The 20,473-nt window shown below is 41.3% G+C and overlaps 1 protein-coding gene across 1 annotated transcript in view; it reads right to left on the reverse strand.

The window, feature by feature from the left end:
- Positions 1 to 20,473, reverse strand: part of KHDRBS3 (KH RNA binding domain containing, signal transduction associated 3) — a 106,586-nt gene that overhangs the window by 51,097 nt on the left and 35,016 nt on the right. The window contains exon 2 of the mRNA XM_039362976.1: positions 11,761 to 11,879. Coding sequence (XP_039218910.1) covers positions 11,761 to 11,879 — 119 coding nt within the window. The remainder of the gene's footprint in view (positions 1 to 11,760; positions 11,880 to 20,473) is intronic.

A 20,473-nucleotide genomic window follows, 5' to 3' on the forward strand; every position in this document is an offset into this window, starting at 1 on the left:
CTGCTGTTGAGGACAAGTAAGAGGAAGAACATATAAAAAATTATTACCATAATGCTAGCACTTTTGCTGCTGGCAGCTTTCTTCGCATTAGAAAGTTCTAGGGTAATAGAAAGGTACATAAGAAGTGATAAAGGGATCAAAAAAAATTGTAGGAACTGGAAAACAAAAATCTGGAGCTCCAACTGTCAAAAATAATAAAAGGAGACCCATTAAGTTAATCTATTTCCGTGAAAAACAGATACAGGTAGTCCTCATCTTACAACCACAACTGAGTCCAAAATTTCTGTTGCTAAGCAAGATAGCTAATGAGTTTGGCCTCATTTTATGACCGTTCTTGCCACAGTTAAGTAAAGCTCATCTGGATTCAATGGTCTTTTTGCTTTCCGGGGAAGACAAGAAACTATAAGGTATGGATGAAATTCCCACTGATCCATTTCACCCCGTTTATCTCACAAAATACCTGACCACAAGTCAGAGAACAGCTAGGTGTAAATCAGGGTTGTCTATAGCTGGGCTGGGGAATTCTGGGAGTTGAAGTCCAGAAGTCTTAAAGTTGTCAAGAATGGACACCTCTGGGCCTAGACCAGAGGTAGACCAACCTTGGCTCTTTTGTGACTTGTGGACTTCAACTCCCAGAATCCCCGAGTCAGCATGGCTGGTTCAGGAATTCTGGGTATTGAAGTCCACAAGTTATAAAAGAGCCAAGGTTGCCTACTCCTGGTCTAGACACTGAAAATGCTCAAATCTACTGGGAACGGACAGAGATTGACAAGAGATGACACTGACTGACGTTCTGGGGCAAAGCAAGACACACTTGACAGGACCAGCCGAGATGGCTTCCAGCAGTGAGAAGGCAATCTGTCTCTGATGTGACCCTCAAGAGGCAAAACCTAAAAATAAGTGCTCTCTTGGGGGGGGGGGAATGGTCCCCTTGAGGACTGAAGTGCCTTTTGACGAATGGAAGATGGCAAAAGTACCAGGGATGTAAGCTGTAGCATTCACATCCTTTGGACAGATTATTTCAGCTCTTTGGGCTGGCTCAAACATAGCCTGGGAGATTACTCAGAGCTGTGGAATGTTTTATCGCTCTTTTTTTTTTTTGCCTTTTGACAGCCTGCAGAATTTCTATTGGATTGACAGCCATGGAGTAGGAGAAACCTGCCCAGTTAAGATTCTTAGATGCCAATCACTGCATCCAAGTTTGTCTTACCACTTTTGTAGATTTTCTGCAGTTCTTGGTGTCTTAGCCCTTAACTGGGGGAATGTTTAAATTTAGGAAACTCTGTCAGACTGTACCTTATGACGAACATGCATAACTGCTGGTATACATTTGTATTTGCAAGAGTCATGGTGGCACAGTGGTCAGAATGCAGTATTGCAGGCTAATTCTGCCCACTACCAGCAGTTCAATCCTCACCGGTTCAAGGTTGACTCAGCCTCCCATCCTTCCAACGTACGTAAAATGAGAAACCAGATTGTTGGAGGCAAGATGCTGACTCTGTAAACCACTTACAAAGGGCTATAAAGCACTGTAAAGCAGTATATAAGTCTAAGTGCTGTTGCTATTTTTATTAGATATATGTACAGGTAGTTCTCAACTTATAACCACAATGGAGCCCAAAATTGCTTAAGTGAGACATTTCTTAAGTGAGTTTTGCCTCATTTTATGACTTTTCTTGTTGTTAAGTACTACAGTTGTTAAGTGAATCTGATTTCCCTGTTCACTTTGCTTATCAGAAGGTTGCAAAGGGGATCACATGAGACACTGCAACCATCACAAATACCAGTCAGTTGCCAACTATCTGAATTTTGATCATGTGACCATGGAGACGCTGCAACGATCACAAGTGTAAAAAATGGTCATAAGTCACTTTTTTCAATGTCATTATAATATTTAGTGACTGTTCAAAGTTACAAGTCCAGGACTACCCGTATTTGTATGGTTTTATTGCTTTAAGTGTTGTAAGCCATTCAGACTCACCATGTGGGGAGATGAGCGGCAAATTAGAGATAGATAGATAGATAGATAGATAGATAGATAGATAGATAGATAGATAGATAGATAGATAGACAGACAGACAGACAGACAGACAGACAGTATCACACACCCCTTAGTCTGAATCAATCCACTGCAGGATGGAGGTCTATTCATTGAAGGCTTTAGATCATCATCTACCACATTGATCTATTGCAGGTTTTTTATCTATTTTTTAATCCAAAAACCAAGAGAGATAGACTGATCCAAAGTCATCCATGGCATTTATTTTATTCATTTATTAAACTTGTATGCTATCCATCTCATCACTGTAGGTGGCTCATAATGAAATAAATACAATGACCAGTTCAGCTACATCATGTGTTTGTCTGCTTACATATGTATGTATATGTATGTGCTATCCATATGTATATACATATTGTGGAGGGACAGAACCCACACTTTCCCTTTGGATGGATGAATGAATGGGTGGATGGATGGATGGATGGATGGATGGACAGATAGATAGATTGATCAAGCTAGCCAGCCAGCTAGCAAACAAAGATACATTTCATACCATCATTGTGGTCCTTCTTTCTCTATGCTAGTTCGTATTATTAATTCCCCTCTGCCTCAGGATAGCCAAAATTTTGTAGCTAGCAGTAGCACAGAACCAGCAACTTTGCTCAGGATTGCTGACTAGGAGATACCAGGATGGAAAGATGAAGTTAAAACAATTCTGACGTAGGGAAGATCTGGAAAGAGACAGGTTAAAGCATCATCCTCTTCCCCAGTAATAATGATTGGGGTTTGTCTGCTGAGCAACAAGCTCGCAGCGTAAAAGTGGTTGAAAAATACATTATTTTTGCTTCAGATCGGCCCTGCAGTCAAGTTGCTTAAAAAAAAAAATCCTGGCTTTTTTCCAATGTATTCTGCCAATTGCAGGCCAACTCATTTGGAGGGTACTGGATCAGGGAAAGTTGAGCCAAAACCTCAACAAAGTCTTTGCTGCCAAAGCTGGGAAAGCAAAGGGAAGTGAAAGTCAGAAAAAAATCAGCATCGGTCAAGCATGTAACAAGAGGAGGGAAATTAGAGTTATTCCACCTGCTTTCACTGGGCATTCATTGGTTTCTTTTAACCAAGGCTACCCAAAGATAAAGCATTACGCTGCCTTTTTCAAACCAAACCAATCTACCATGTGTTGGTAGATAGAAGAACTCCCGATACAGAAGATTATGTGATATGCTATGACATGGAATGGAATGAAATGGAGAATAGGAACAGGAACGGAGAATGGAATGGAATAGAATAGAACAGAGTTGGAAGGGACCTTGGAGGTCTTCTAGTCCAACCCCGTGCTCAGGCAGGAAACCCTATACCATTTCAGACAAATGGCTGTCTAGTCTCTTCTTAAAAACTTCCAGTGTTGGAACATTCACAACTTCTGGAGGCAGGCTGTTCCACTGGTTAATTGTTCTGTCAGAAAATTTCTCCTTAGTTCTTGGTTGCTTCTCTCCTTGATTAGTTTCCATCCGTTGCTTCTTGTCCTGCCTTCAGGTGCTTTGGAGAATAGCTTGACTCCCTCTCCTTTGTGATATTGGAATACTGCTATCATGTCACCCCTCGTCCTTCTTTTCACTAGACTAGACACACCCAATTCCTGCAACCGATTGGGATGGCTTATCTTTGAGACACATCGTTGAGGGGCCTCTGGATTTTAGAAATCAACAGAGATCGTCCTTGACTTACAACCGTTTGTTTAGTGACTGTTCAAAGTTACAATGGCACTGAAAAAAGGGACATGACTGGTTTTCACATTTATGACCGTTGCAGCTTCCCCGTTGCCAGATGATCAACATTCAGACACTTGGCAATCGATTCATAGTTATGTCGGTGGCGGTATCCCGGAGTCATGTGCTCCTCTTTCACGACCTTGATCAACAAAGTCAATGGGGAAGCCAGATTCACTTCACAGCTGGCTGTATACTCAACAACTGCAGTGTTTCACCTAAGAAAACGTGGCAACAAAGGTCTTAAAAATGGGGCAAAACGTACTTTATTGTGTCGCTTAGCAACAGAAATTTGAGATTCAATTGTGGTCGTAAGTTGAGGATTCCCTCTAATGAAGTATCGCTGAAGGCACTATAGATTTTACTGTAATAACTTACAGAAAAGGACCATCTGTGCTGGGATGCGCTATCTCCCTCTTTATATAAAGTGTCTTGTCTTATTTGGGTCTGATTCATTATTTTCTAGCACACCTTAAGTTATCCCTGGCCTTCTAACCAGACGGACTGCTGAGTTGGTCTCTCCCTTCAGCCGTTATTCAAAAAGGTTGTAGACTTTAGCAGATGCAATTTTACATTTTCAGAAAACAAGGCAGGATGCAGAGTATTGCATTCCCTTTATAGTGCAACTAAATACGACAAGCGTATCTAAAGTTACATTGTTGTACTTGGAAATTCAAGATGTACGCTGCAAATCTGGAAATTATCTTACATTACACCCAAGAATATTACATCCTGAACAGAGTTTGAATCACTCTTTTTTTTTTCTTCTTCCCGTCTTCCGTCTTTTTTTCTTTTCCTGGAAATCAATCCCCTCGTTTGATATAAAGTTCTGACAAACTCAAAATGCTTGCAAGTATTATGTAATATTTCACTCTGGTTCATTGTCATGGGCTATGTTTAGCTCATTTGACAGTCACGTAATGTAGAAATTCTGAGCAAGCTTAGCTGTCATTGCAGAAGAGTAATTTCTTCTTATAGAATACATCAGGGATCTCTTAAAAATGACGATGCTAAATTAATCCCCCCCAAAAGTGCAGCATTTACAATAATAGCACTGAAGAAATGACCCAGTGTCACACTGATAGGCATAACAATACACAAAAAACAAGATTATATTTTAGATGCAGGAATTCCAAAAACATTCATCGTATTCTTATGGTCGTTTTCTTTATTCCTTTCGTCAAATCTGAACATAATACCTGTCCGCTGTTGCATATCCATTTCTTCCGATGTAGTGTAATATTTTTACTCAATTTTAGGGGCCAAAACATACACCCAGAATGGAGTTCAACTTATCTGCCGATGGACTTACCTGTGTACATATGCGGTAATGCTTATATTTCTCATATATATTTGCAAAAACACCCATATTTCCCATATATATTTGCATATTGACCCATCTGCAGATGAGCCAACTAACTTTTTGACCAAAGTACCATGAATTGGGAAATTAACTAGAAAAGGGTTCTTGGGGCAGAGTTGAAATTACCGAGTGTGTGCTGGAGAGAGATGAATTCCACACTAGAAATTTAAAAAAAAAATGGTGTTAAGTGTACTAAGAACGGGTGTACGATGTGGGTCAACAGAAAAAGTGTAAAAAAGCGACTGCCATTTGTTCAGGGACTGTTCAAAGTTATAAGGGCACTGAAAAAAAGTGGCTTACGATTTTTCACACTTACAACCACTGCAGCATCCCCACGGTCACTTGATCAAAATTCGGACGCTTAGTAACTGACGTGTTATTTATGATGGTCGCAGTGTCCCGGGGTTTTGCGACCTTGTGACAAGCAAAGTCAATGGGATATCCAGATTCACTGAGCAGCCAGGTTACTGACTTCACAAGTGCAGTGATTCGCTTAACCACTGTGGCAAGAAAGGTTGTTAAATGGGGCAAATTTATCAATTTTATCAATTCTTCAGCTTAAGGCAGCCGAAATGTTGAGCTCAATTGTGGCCATAAGCCTACTTGTATTTAATTTGTTAATTTCAGGTGGCTACTTGGGAAAGTCTCAGCAGTTCCACTTAAGACAGCAATCTAGTCCATATCTAGACAGATACGGTCATTCCAAGCTTTCAAAAGGACATCTAAATGTTATAAAGCAGAGGTCCCCAACCTAGGGGTCATGGCCCACTACTGGGTTGTGGCTTCTTGGCCATCGGGCCGTGTGAGTGGCTGGTCAGTGCATATGCGTGTATGTGCGCGCTCACTCTTCCTTGCGCCGGCACTACCCGAGCTGTGAGCCTCGCACCAGTCCTAGCCAAGCTGGTAGCCTTACACCGGCGTTAGTCAACCATGAGCGTTGCGCCAGCACTAGCCGAGCCGTGAGCCTCACGCCAGCGCTAGCAGACTCATTTGCAGAGTATGCATGCTTGGGCACGCACAGTCACATTTGCATGGGTGCGCATGCACACATAAAGGTGCCTGCCCCTTCCTTAACCACTGGGCCAACCCAGAAAGGTTGGGGACCCCTGTTATAAAGAACAAGTTCAGAGGGATGCTTCTTCGCCTGTTCCACGAAGCATCGCCCCAAATGATTTGGACAATCCTAATAAATATCATCCTGAAGTTGAAACTCAAATACTTTGGCCACCTAGTGAGAAGGAAGGACTCACTGGAGAAGAGCCTAATGCTGGGAAAGATGGAGGGCAATAGAAGAACAGGACGACAGAGAATGAGATGGCTGGATGGAGTCACTGAAGCAGTAGGTATGAACTTAAATGGACTCCAGAAGATGGTAGAGGACAGGAAGACCTGGAGCAACATTGTCCATGGGGTAAAGATGGATAGGACACGACTTCGCAATTAACAACAACAACAAATAAATATCATTCATATTAAATTGAGATTCGGGTGAGGTAGATTGGAATTCAACCTACAGCACTAAGTATAGCTACAGCTTCCCTTCTCTTCTATGAAGATTCTCAAGTCATCCGGGTCATAGGTGTCCCAAACGTGCTTTTCCAAAAGGCAACTGGACTTTCTTGCTTTTTTTTTTCTTTGAAAACCTGATGTCAGAACAGAAGAAGCTTCTTGAATGAGAAGCAAAACATTTTCAAGGGGAAAAAAAATAAGTCCACTTGTCTTTTGGAAAAGCACCTTTGGGATGAACATCCCTTTTCCATTTTCTCTGGTTGGCAAGTTTAGTAAAATTAATTAACCCTTGAATGGAGCATCCCTAGGGAATTTGAGGGGGGCAACACATTCCTAGTGACTTAACAGCCAAATGGGTGATAACAAATTGAGGGGGCAGTCTCCGATAGATAAGAAATACTGTTTACTAAAATTGTTGCTGTAAACATTGTGAAATATAATTGCATGTGCTCAAGTTTTATAGAACCAGACGTGTCAGAGGGGAGATACAGCCATCAACTAGTTTCCCTCAGATTTGTATACTATGTTTCATTGTGAGAGATCAATTTCTGTAAATTTGTTTATTCTTAGGCCATGCTTGTGCTATAGCGACTAATAACATCTTCACAGCATCACTCAAAACCTTGATAAAAATGACTGAACGCCCTGAATTCATTGTTACTACTTTGGCACATTGTTATTACTTTGGTTGGATGACTTAGCAACAAGGATGATGAGGGGACTGGAGGCTAAAACATACAAGGAACAGTTGCTGGAATTGGGTATGTTTAGTTTAATGAAGAGAAGGACAAGGGGGGACATGATAGCAGTCTTCCAGTATCTCAGGGGCTGCCCCAAAGAAGAGGGGAGTCAAGCTATTCTCCAAAATGCCTGAAGGCAGGACAAAAAGCAACAGATGGAAATGAATCAAGGAGAGAAGCAACCTAGAACTAAGGAGAAACTTCCTGACAGTTAGAACAATTAACCAGTGGAACAACCTGCCTCTAGAAGCAGTGAATGCTCCAACACTGGAAGTTTTTAAGAACAGACTGGACAGCCATTTGTCTGAAATGGTATAGGGTTTCTTGCCTGAGCAGGGGGTTGGACTAGATCAGTGGTTCTCAACCTTTCTAATGCCACGACCCCATAATACAGTTCCCCATGTTGTGGTGACCCCCAACCACTTATACATCACTGGGTGCCAGGGTTGTGGCCAAAGAAAAGGGGAAAAAAATAGCGGACAGCCTTAGTTTGGCGACCCCCGTGAAATAGTCGTTCGACCCCAAATGGGGTCCCGACCCACAGGTTGAGAACCACTGGACTAGATGACCTCCAAGGTCTCTTCCAACTTTATTATTATTGCTGCTGTTGTTGTTACTTAAGATATTATAAAGTGCTCTTTGGTAAAATGCATTTGCTCCTTAGCCCCTGGTTTGGCTTTGGTTTGTTTTAACAAAAAGAGGAGAGACACTTACGGATGTTTAATTAGCTAAGGCAGAAGTCCCCAACCTTTTGGGCACCAGGGACCGATTCCGTGGAGAGACGTTTTTCTGTGGACCGGAGGGGACGTGGTTTTGTGTGCTACCTGCATCCCGCAGATGGGGCTTTCCTGTTTGTGCTGATTGATTGATGGCATGCCGCGGCCCGGTACTAGTCCACGGACCGGGGGTTGGGGATCCCTGAGCTAAGGAACAAGCTGGACAGAGACAATATATGGAGGAAATAAAGCTGTGGACACTTCACCCAAAACTATATTCATCAACGATGTAAACTCTGAATAACCACACAACTTATGTGTAGCCTCCCCCAATCTGGGGCTAAATTAGCTTGGCTGGGAATTGTAATCCCAAAAATTAGTCTAGCTAGGAATTATGGGAGAAAAGGTCCAACCAAACTGGAGGATGTCAAATTCACAAAAGCTGCCTCTTAATTGATGATTTAGGCAATGGTTTTCAGCTTGTGGTCTGCGGACCTCTGGGGGTGTGTGATGTCATCACAGCCCTCCCCCCCAAAAATCTTGAGTTAAGTCTTGATGGCCACAAAAGGCATTTAAAAGAAGGGCTGTGGTGTAGAAAAGCCACTGATCTAGGTATTGTTCATTGCAGATAGCACGGCTTCTTCGTGGGACTTTTGACAATTTACAGGGGGAATAGCAAAAAATTCAGCAGCATTTGCAAACTTTTAATCTTTGAGAAAGCCATGACAGTTACTGGGAAGAGAGTAGGGGAACTGCTATTAAGCTTTATTATACAGATTCAGCCTCATTTAGTAAGAATACCTTTAAAAAAAAAACCCTCCAGATATCAGTAATGCCTTGTCAACAATTCCCTCACTTTATCAGAAACTATCTTTGCTTGAAACATGCCCCATAGTTAACATACATAAAGATCTAGTTTTCAGTTTAATGGAACGTTGGTCAATATAATCCAAATCCTGTCATGATTTAATGATTGCAAGGCTTCTTTCTGCAGTAAACGGACGGCCTGAAATACTCGGCTAGGTGCTCCATTAAGGGAAAGCAGGATAAATAAATCTTCAGTGCATTTGTAAAACGAGGAATTACTCATTTACTGTAAAGAGTGCAAGAAATCTATTTCACGATGTCAAGCAGCTTCTTTAAGATATAAATCTGAAGCCTGAGCATTGCAGACTGACCCAAAGTATCAATTATGAAATATTAAAACTCTAGTTTTGTTACTTGATGCAAGCAATTTAGAAAACCAATCCCCCCCCCCTATTTTTGAGGATACACAGCAACAGACACTGTTCCCATTGAGTCTTCCCAAAGAATGGCACCATGGTGGTTAGCATGTCAGGACACAATTAATTATTGTGATTGAACCAGCCTTCCCTTTGCTATCAATAAAATAAGCTGTAACCATTGGCAATTTGAGCAGGGGGCTGGACTAAAAGACCTCCAACGTCACTTCCAGCTCTATTCAGAATTGAATTAAATTGAATTGGATTCTTATTGCTACAAGGCAACAAATTCTAAAAAAATCTCAAGCTCTTCCTTTTAGAAAAAGGCATATATACAGCTCGCAACACCCACAAAAAAAAAAAAATGGATCAGCCATCTTCAGCTGGTTTGGTTCTATTTAAACAAGAACAGAAATGTAATTAAGGGCATCTTGAGGTATGGCTGGAAACATCTGTCAGAAGTGTCAAAAGCCGTGCTTCTGCATACATAACCATCAGAATTAAATACCTGCTACATTCTTAATTCAAATCACCAGTTAATTTATTTTCTAGCCGAGGGATGTGCAGGATCGACCGTTCTGTGCTGATCGCATTGTTCTTATACAGGTAGCCCTTGATTTACAACCATAATTCAATCCAGGATTTCTGTCGTTACAGGGCCTCCACGTGGGCAGACCCAATTGTATGACATTTTCTTTGCAGTGGTCATTAAACAAATCCATATATTCCCATATATTCTTCTTTTCTGCTAGAAACCAGCTGAAAAGACCAGATTTCAGCAAAAAACATAGTAAATTACAGCAACATGACCATGGAATGCTGCAACCCTTTGTAAAGGTGAGCTAGTTGCGAAGCTCCCAAAAAGTAGTCATATGACCAACAGGGGAGTATTGCAACTGTTGCAATTCCAAAACTGGATTGTAAGTAACTTCTAGAGGTGTCCTTTGTAACTTCCAATGGTTGCTAAGTAACCGGCCAGAAGTCAAAAACTATGTCAGAGCATGCACAGTCTTATTGCGCTAAGGTAACCCAGGAGTAAATACAGTAAACAGTGGTTTGTAATTAAATGGTGATTTATATTACACTATCTACTATATACACTAGAAATAAAATACGTACAACATGGTGAAACAGCAAACTCCAATACACAGCAGTTACAGCAGTCAAACGGAAAGAGAACTTCAGCAAAAAACTCCAGCAGGTGTGTGTATCCCTTTAAGAGTCTGAGTATAAAAGGGAAGTTTTTTGCATGGAGTCTTTCTCTCATTTGTTTGACTGCTGTAACTGCTGCGTGTTGGAATTTGCTGTTTCACCACGTGTATGTATTTTGTTTCTAGTGTATATTTGTAGATAGCATAATATAAATCACCATTTAATTACAAACCACTGTTTACTGTATTTACTCCTGAGTTACCTCAGCACAATAAGACTGTACTGTATATTCCAGCATATAGGGCGACCCGGCATATAAGACAATCCCCGAGTTTGACGTCGGGTCGCAAGACAATCGACGCTGAGTCGCATGCCTAGAAAGTCGTCTTATACACCAGAAACTACCGGTATTTCTGGCATATAAGACGATCGATGCCGAGTCGCATGCCTAGAAAGTCGTCTTATATGCCAGAAACTACCTTATTTCCAGCGTATAAGACGACTTGGCGTATAAAACGACCTGGCGTATAAGACGACTCCCAAGTTCAGAGGCTGTTTCGACGCTCTCAAAAGTCGTCTTATATGCCGGAATATATGGTACATGCTCTGACAAACTACCTGTTGTTTTTCTGGAGTTAACTCTCCAAACCAGAAGCAACCCCCATTCTGAAACAGCAGAAATGCTTTCTCCTTCCCGGAAATCCTGGAAATTCAGTTTCCCTCAAATGGTCAGTTCTCTGCAACAGTTATTTATTAGTAAATTAGCAATAGTTATTTATTAGTAAAAATAAAATAGTATTTACTTTGGATGCTTCTATTGTTTTTATGATTTTAAAATGTTTCTAGTACAGTATTTTGATTGTAATACATTTTTTTTGAATTGAGAATCATTGATCGAAGTGGACAGCTACAGAAATTGAATAAATAGTTCTCTTGGCTCATTACAATTACGCTTCTCTTACAAAAGGGAATGCCAAAAACTGAAATGGAGTATTAACAGTGTTCATTTGCATTGGTTTGTAACATGAACATTTTATAAATACATAGATAGCACTAATTATCAGATTATTATTCGTTTTAACTGATTAGTGAATATTCTCAGGTAATATTTTTTTTAAAAAAAATTAAAATAAAATAAAACTGAATCTATATTTCCTAACATTTGTGGAAAGATTGCATGATTCTTTCTAGCCATACTGTCAAATCTAAAAATATATACAGTCATAGTGCACAGTATCAAATACAACGAGCAGAAACGACAGCAAATCAGCTTGAGTAGGCACTGAACTCACCTTAGGAAATTGCTTGACTGGAATTAATACTTTTTGTCCCAGTTTCATGTTTTTATTAATCACGACATCAATGAACTTTTCTTCTTCTTTGCTTTCACCTTTCTGGAACTTATCAATTTCTGTAACAGGAAATACAAAACTTTGTTTTAGAATTAACTTTCCTAAACAACAGCAAATATATCTTCATTTAAAGCAGGCAAGACTTCAGGAGGGCAATTGATCTCCCACTTCCATAACCACCAGATCCAGCCCAAGAAACATATTGGATAGCGAGTCTTGCACCCTAAAAGTTTATGCTGCTTAACAGGGGTCACCAACCCCCGGGGCCATGGCCAGATATTGGGCTACGTCCCGTCTATTCCCCCCTCTCCCCACAGGTCCACAAACCTGGAAAAGCTGGGGACCATTCCTGTATGAAAGTCTTTGCTTTGCCTGATTTTACTTTTTTTTCTTCTCCCTCTTCTACTCTAGGAAGTGGAGCATTTTTTGTGGAACATAATTAACTCTGGCCTAAGGATATGCCCCATTCCCTTTATTCCCAATTCTTTACTGAAATTCAAAAGTCTTCCTCACGCTTATCTAAAACACAGAATTCTGTTTAAGGAAGGCAACCTTAGAAGAGCATTTTGTACCGTTCGGACATCTGCACGTAGCTATTTCTTCCCTTAAATCAGTGGTTCTCAACCTGTGGGTTGGAACCCCATTTGGGGTTGAACGACCATTTCACGGGGGTCGCCCAACAACGCAGTCCGCCATTTTTTCCCCTTTTCCTTATCTGTGCTACTCCCTTTTATTCTATTGGCTTTTGAAAGCCAATAGAATAGACTCCCTTTTATTCTATTGGCTTTTGAAAGCCAATAGGAATTGTCCAGGCTGTCTCTGCCCTGCTGAGCCCGGCAAAAGCCCCATTCTGCAAACGGTGCTGCACCAGTTGAGTAGTCCTCAACTTACGACCGGTTGAGTAGTCCTCGATTTACGACCGGTTGGGGGTTGCGGCATTAAAAAGGTTGAGAACCACTGCCTTAAATGATACACACTGCCATTTACATTTAGCCAGGAATGATCATTCAAGTTTTAAAGTGTTACGTGCTTTTATGTATGTATTTTTTGCCAGCGTTCTGTAAGACGGTCAGGCAGAAAAACTTTTGGAGTGGTTTAAAAATAGGCAGTTTAAAAAAAAAAAAGGGTTGCGTTTTATCAGCTACTCGTTTCCTGCTCTGAATCTGTTGGCACAACAGTCACGTTCTCCTAAAATTAAGTCACGCATCTCCAACGTATTTAATAAGGAGCCATACTTTAAAAATAGAACAGGCGTGTATACAAATAACAATAAAGTGACAAGCCAGAAATGCAAACTCCAGCTGTTCGAGTCATTATCAAGTAATTTTTGTGGAACTAAAAAAGAAACAGTCAAGACCAGGAGTCTCTTTGCCAGCAATCAACACCCAGCTAAGCAAGGAGTTAACACCAGGATTAACAGCAGACAAAGAATCAAACAGTAAACAACACCCTAATCAACGAACTACCAACTCAGACAAACAATCAAGCAGGAAACGCTATCCTAATCATATCAGATTTTATCTATTTTTTGCCATGGTCGGGTTTTTTAACTTTTTTTTTTTTTACATTTTTTTCAACCCGTTCTACGCGTACCACCAGCCAGGTGCTCACGTATCATTGGTGGTACGCATACCACCGGTTGAAAAGCCCTGATCTATACGTAGGCCAATCACCCAGCAAGAGCAGAAGATAATTCCTGTTACCGATATGGGTGGAAACATAATTAGTTCAAAATAACGAAGAAGTGGTCCTCATGATTGCTGTGGCATAGCAAGTGAAATAAGCTCAGTTTTACAAATCAAATTGGTTTTTTTGAGTTGCTGGGCATCCCCTTGATTTCTTTCTCCTTGTAATGTAAGAGATTGAATTAGATTTTGAAAAGTGTCTTACAAAAAATGACTGAAAATATACAGCTCAGGGTTGAACTCAGAAGTCCTTGGTACTCTCTGAGCTTAGGTCAGGCCTCTTCAAATTTGGCCCTTTTTATGACTCTTGGACTTCCAACTCCCAGAATTCCTCAGCCAGCATGCCTTACATTTGGAATTGTTTTAAAAGTTGGCATATGCCTTCCAAACTACACCGAAGTTCTCTAAATGGCCGTAAAGAGCACCTACCGTTTTGTTAATACGGTAGTCAACAGCAACCTATGTCAAATCCTAAAAAGAAGAGAATTGCAATCTGAAAGTTACAAACTGCTCAAGTCTGTAACATTGCAATGTATAGTTGTAATGTATAGTTGCAAAGTATATCCTATAATTTCCTCTTTTTCGCTATCTGGAGAATCCAGACACCTAGGCTAGGTTTTTAAGATCACAAAAAACAACGCAAGAACGTTGTCCCTTTCATATTCACTTCTGGTTTAAGCAAAACTGGGTATCAATGTAACACTCAAAAAAGTTTCCAGTGGGCTATTTACCTATGCAGCACGCCGATTTAGTTGTAGATATAACAGGGCTAGACCAACAAGGGGAATCTAATCAGATTTTCAAAGTCGAATAAGTAGGATTTACCTTCTTTAATCGCTAGATTACATACTGTGCTGCTAGTAAGCTTTGTGTTTCCGTTGTAGTCTCCTAGCTCAGAATAATACATGAGTGTGTGATTAAGGTCTTTTCATAATGCTAAGGATTAAAATCCCATGTTCCCAGATCATGGACACAATACCCAAAAATTCAGGTCAAATAAAGGAATTACCGAATTTTACGCACAGCACAATAGGCTAAGCAAGGATTGTTTCTTTAATAAATCCGTATTGCAGACCACAGTATCACCGAGTGCATTTAGATAATGGATAAAAGGATGACTTCTTTTGATAACCTCAGAGAATTAATCTTCTTGTGAGAGGACCATCAACATGAGCCTTGCTATCTTTATTAATGCTCCACACAACAAGGCTTTGCCTGCATTAAAGTGATGCCTTTCAAGAGATTGTCTCCATCAATAACTGAGATAAAAACAGCGGAACCACAGATTTTAGTAAACATTTAAGTATAGAAACCGCAAGCCCTTTAGCGGTTAGCTTTATCACATGGACTTGAAGGCCAGAATCGTAACAGTCAAACTAAGCATAACCTTTTCTATAGCTTCTATAGGCCTTTTTGTTAATACAGTAAAATCAGACCCAGAGTTTCCTTTAATCCGAAAAGCATTTCATTCTAATGAAAGTTTTGCTTAAGACATTAATTTCCACATCCCAACTGATTTGTAAAACTGCTTTTTCCCCCTCTTTGCAAGGATTTGTAGTGAGTAAGATAAACACCTGCCCCCCCCAACCCTTTTCTATCTAACAATGTCTCTTGAGTCTTTAATCCAATTCAAATGTAATTATCTGTACAGGGAAAACTGATAGGTTTATATGGGAAAATTGTCTCGAGATTTTAGGTATTTTACACAAATATTGAAAGAACTGAAAATAAAAATGCCAAATCTGGACCATACAATCTATAATGAAAAAAAAAAAAAAGTTTGAAAGCATTTGACTATGTTAAGTTCAAGACCAAGAACCTACAATGATGAAACTCTCATTATGAGATATTGTTTATTTAGGTCCAAATGAGAGGACTGGACAAGCAATGAGAATCACTTATTCCTTCTTCTGCTCCAATATTATGAGAAGCAATCAAACCAATTCTGCAAATTTTAAAGTTGGTGCACTCACTTTGCTTTGCTTTCCTTCCCTTGACCATCTCCTAAGTGTGTTCTTACAGATTTAAAGTCTGCAAATTAATAACTGGATAATGCTAGCATTAGTCACTATGAGGCAAAAAATACTGTATCTTCTCCATTAAGTCTGTGAACTGAGGTAACATCCTTATGGCTGTGTAACCATAAACTTCTCGATTGGATTGGATTGGATAGGATTGGATTGGATTTCTGGAGGCAAGCTGTTCCACTGTTTGATTGTCCTCACTGTCAAGAAGTTTTTCCTTAATTCCAGGTTGCTTCTCTCCTTGACCAGTTTCCAACCATTGTTTCTCGTCCTGCCCTTTGGTGCTTTGGTGAATAACGTGACCCCCTCTTCCTTGTGGCAGCCCCTCAAATACTGGAACACTGCTATCATGTCTCCCCTGTTTCATCTTTTCTTTAGACTAGCCAAACCCAAGTCCTGCAGCTGTTTTTTTGTATGTTTTAGTCTCCAGGCCTTTGATCATCTTAGTTGCTCTTCTCTGTGTTTTTTTTCTAAACTCCATATGTATTAATATTCCAATTGTGAATATGGTCCAACAGAGACAAATTTATTACGCCTTGTTTTCATTCACTTTTTCTTGCAGATACTGAAAACTAGACTTTTGTCTATTTCTCGCAATCCTGGGTTATATCATGGAATCTACCTGCCAGCAATAGAGCAGGCAAAGACAGATTTGTATTTTAATTCAGCCTTGGAAGTGGCATTGAAGGATATATCCATGTTTGTGGAGCATCACGTACAAAACAACTCATATTAATTTATCCTCTTCCCAACACTCACAACCTTTTAGCTGATAAATGAGAGTTCATAAAAATCCCCCCCAAAAAACTGTTACCCACTTTTTCAAACCTCTATTTATTATATCTTCTGTATCTTGAAATTTTGAGTACAGTCTTGAAATTCTTTAGCAGAGAACAAGTTTGGAAAAGATGTAAAAAAATTCTAGAAATTTCAAAGCCAGGCAGAAATTTCTCCACAGTCCCCAGGAATGAAACTGGAAATATTTCAAATGTTCCATATTTTTTTTCCCCCTACAACTATTAACTGACAAATTTGTCTTGCTGCTTTAAAATCATGCATACGGGTTGTCCTTGATTTACAAGTAGTTGGCTGGGCAACCCTTAATAATTATAATGGACCTCCACAGGGCTACTTATGACCCAGATTCAAAGTTCAAATAGGCAGAGCTTTTTTTTCCTCATAGAACGCCCAGAACAGAGTTCTGGCACCTTTTTTGGATGGAACCTTGTAGGGTAGGCAAGGCGGGTTGTATGATGTGTGTGAGTTCGACACATTTTTTTTTTTTTTTTAAGAAAAAAAGCATTACTCCCACGTAGCCACATGATTGCCTTTTGGGTGCTGGACAACAGGCCTTCATTTATGGCCTTTTCCAAGTCCTGCAATCACGTGACCACAATTTACAACTGTTTTGCTGGAAACCAGCATTTACTCCTCGTTTTCTGCAAAAGACACTGCGCATTGAGGGCAATGGGTTTGCTTAAATGACTGCCACAAAAGATTCATATGGTGAACTGCTTTATGACCAGCACAATGTATAACTGTAATTCCAGCCTCTATAGTTGTAAGTCAAGGACTGTATCAAGCACTAGACCAGGGGTAGGCAACCTCGGCTCTTTTGTGACTCATGGACTACCCCTGCACTAGACCTTGGAATAATGGGCAGAAATCTCTCTTCCCTTGTAGGTTCTCTTATTACAAATTAGACAATATTGTGGGGGGGGGAAACATTCCAACAATATATCACCATCGGATCTGATTTAAATTTGTTACCCTAAATCAGTGAAGGCGAACCTTTTAGAGACCGAGTACCCAAAAACTGGCCCCGCACCCACCCATCCCCCTGCCCCGCCCCCACTCTGCCCCCCCATCTCCCACCCCGCCTGCCCACAGGACATCAACTGCATGATGGGGTGTGAGGGCAGAGTCTTGTCTACGCTGCCCGACTGCCATGTCTTTGGCTGCGCTGCTCCGTGTGGGCCACGCTCGGGGGAGACTCTCCTTCAGGGGGGCTGCTGGAAAGGAGGGGGCTGCGGGGGGAGGCTAGGCTGGGGCAAAAGCACTTGTGTCCACAGAGAGGGCTCTGAGTGCCGCCTCTGGCACCCGAGCCATAGGTTCGCCATCACTGTCCTAAATATTTCATTGTAACCCCTCTCAAGTTTCAATTTAAAGAAACAAACAAAGACCTAGAGCAGGGCTTTTCAACTTTTTCACCCATTGTACCACTTTTAGGATATGGCAATAACCGAGTACCACCAGTCGCCTAGCAAGGGGTCAAAAACTTGATAATCCCCCCCCCAAAAAGGAAAAAAGTGATGAAGTACAGCTAGTCCTCAACTTACAACAGTTCACTTAATGACTGTTTGATGTTACAATGACACTGAAAAAAGTGCCCCCCAAGCCACAGCCAAGCAAGACACCTGCCTGCCCACCTGGTGGCGCTCTTCCTCCTGTCCGAGGTTTTCATTGTTGTGAGACATTTTATTGTTGTGAGGATTGGCAGCAGGGGTGGGGGGTGTTTAGTTTTTATTCCCCCCGTCTGCTGGGTGGTTGCAGCAGGTTTTGCTCAAGTCACATGACCCTGGGACACTGTGACCGTCATAAATATGAATCAGTTGCCAAGCATCTGAATGTAAATCACAAGACCCTGGAGATGCTGCAACATTCCACCTGATCGGCGCTTCTTCTGGGCTCAGGAGAAGGGTCAGGATCAGCGCCAAGCTCCAGCTGGAGCCTGGAACTGATCCTGGCACTTCCACTGAGCCCTGACAGCCCTGCAGCTCCAGCCAACTCTTCCTCAGGCTTGTGAGGTACTGCCACCAGTTCATCCCATTCCCCTCCCCCACTACCACTGTTCTAGGATGGTCGTGTACCACCTGCCAGGTGCCAATGTACCACAGGTGGTACCCGTACCACTGGTTGAAAAGCCTTGGCCTAGAGCAGGGGTAGGCAACCTTGGTTCTTTTATGACTCGTGGACTTCAACTCCCAGAATTCCTGAGCCAGCCATGATGAGGGGAAAGGGAGAAGTTTCTAAGCTGAGTCATGCTGGCTCAGGAATTCTGGGAGTTGAAGTCCAAGAGTCATAAAAGAGCCAAGGTTGCCTACTCCTGGCCTAGAGGAAAACTAGAAAAACGACAGTTTTCTCAAAGGTCTCCCCCCTCCATTTTCCCCAAGTCTCCACATTTCTGCGAAATATTTGCGGCCTTGAAATCCCACCAGAGTTTTAAAAAAAATGGGATTTTAATCAAGCAAGTTCTGAAATGTCAAATATTTCTCACTCTTGAGCAGTGACTGACTGACATGTCACCTTATCTCAACCTTGCAAGGTGCATGCTGCCTCCCAGACCTCAGCCAAGCAGAGCCAAAGAAATAGACTTTTTAAAAAAATCATCTTAATTTTCTACTCTTGGAGCAGACATTGCAATGTGGGGGGACTGTGATACACACCGTTCTGGAAGCAAGATTACCTGCCATTTCCTGGCCCTAACAATTCAGACAGGGTAGACTTCTGAAGATTAAAAAACACAACAGAAAGAACAACGGAGCCAATTTCTCTACCTATCCATGCACATAATCAACTGCCTTTTCCCTGCCTCATTTTTTGCACCTTGCTCAAAAACAACAATGAAGAAAACATCAGAAATGGGCTAATTTCAGCCTCCTGCTTCTCATCGTCACCATCATTATGTTATCAATATTCTAGTGTGGATTAACGCCAAAAGCTACACTGCATATTTGGGAATTTTCAACAGCAGTTAAGCACTGTTTGCGATCTTGAATAATAACTTGCCAGATGAGACATCTTTGTTGAGTCTAAGATGGGAGCCCTTAAATTCTATGCAATAATACTTATTTTGGGGGGGAGGGGTCAGTGGCTTAATCTAACAATGGTAATCAGCTTAATTGAGATGGAATGTGAAAACATGAATATAGACAAACTAGGTCACACAACAGGAGAGAAGCAGCTGTGCATGAAAGCCAAAGAGAAATAATCAAGAATCACTAGTCCCTTCATCAAGGTTTTGGGGTTTTTTGTTTGTTTGATTTTGGTTTTGTGTATGTTAGCAAATGCTATTTAAAAAACCCTGGCCTTCTGCTTACATGTAGTTCTCAACTTATGACTTGTCACTTAATGATCATTCAAAGTTCTAACCAACCTACCCCTTATGTTGTTGCAAAGTCGTGTCCGACCCATCGTGACCCCATGGACAACGTTCCTCCAGGCCTTCCTGTCCTCTACCATCTTCTGGAGTCCTACTGCTTCAGTGACTCCATCCAGCCACCTCATTCTCTGTCGTCCCCTTCTTCTATTGCCCTCAATCTTTCCCAGCATTAGGCTCTTCTCCAGTGAGTCCTTCCTTCTCATTAGGTGGCCAAAGTACTTGAGTTTCAACTTCAGGATCTGGCCTTCTAAAGAGCAGTCGGGGTTGATCTCCTCTAGGACTGACCGGTTTGATCGCCTTGCAGTCCAGGGGACTCGCAGGAGTCTTCTCCAGCACCAGAGTTCAAAGGCCTCAATTCTTTGGTGCTCAGCCTTTCTTATGGTCCAACTTTCACAGCCATACATTGCAACTGGGAAAACCATGGCCTTGACTATACGCACTTTTGTTGGCAGGGTGACATCTCTGTTTTTTAGTGTGCTGTCTAGATTTGCCATAGCTTTCCTTCCCAGGAGCAAGCATCTTTTAATTTCTTGGCTGCAGGCCCCATCTGTGGTGATCCTGGAACCTAGGAACCTATCCCTAAAGGCACTTATGTTTAGTTCCGAAGTTCTAAGGTATAGCCCTTCTTGGTCATGCAACCACGGTTCGGGTGCTCAGCAATTGGCCCATGTTTGTGGCCATTTGCAACATCCCACAGTCACATGACCGTGATTTATTTATGAAACTTACATCTCACTATTGAGGCAATTCTGAGCATTTACTCTTGATTTTTGGCAAAAGCA

Source organism: Crotalus tigris, unplaced genomic scaffold (assembly GCF_016545835.1).
Source record: "Crotalus tigris isolate CLP2741 ecotype Arizona unplaced genomic scaffold, ASM1654583v1 scf7180000019500.377444, whole genome shotgun sequence".
Taxonomy (NCBI): Eukaryota; Metazoa; Chordata; class Lepidosauria; order Squamata; family Viperidae; genus Crotalus; species Crotalus tigris.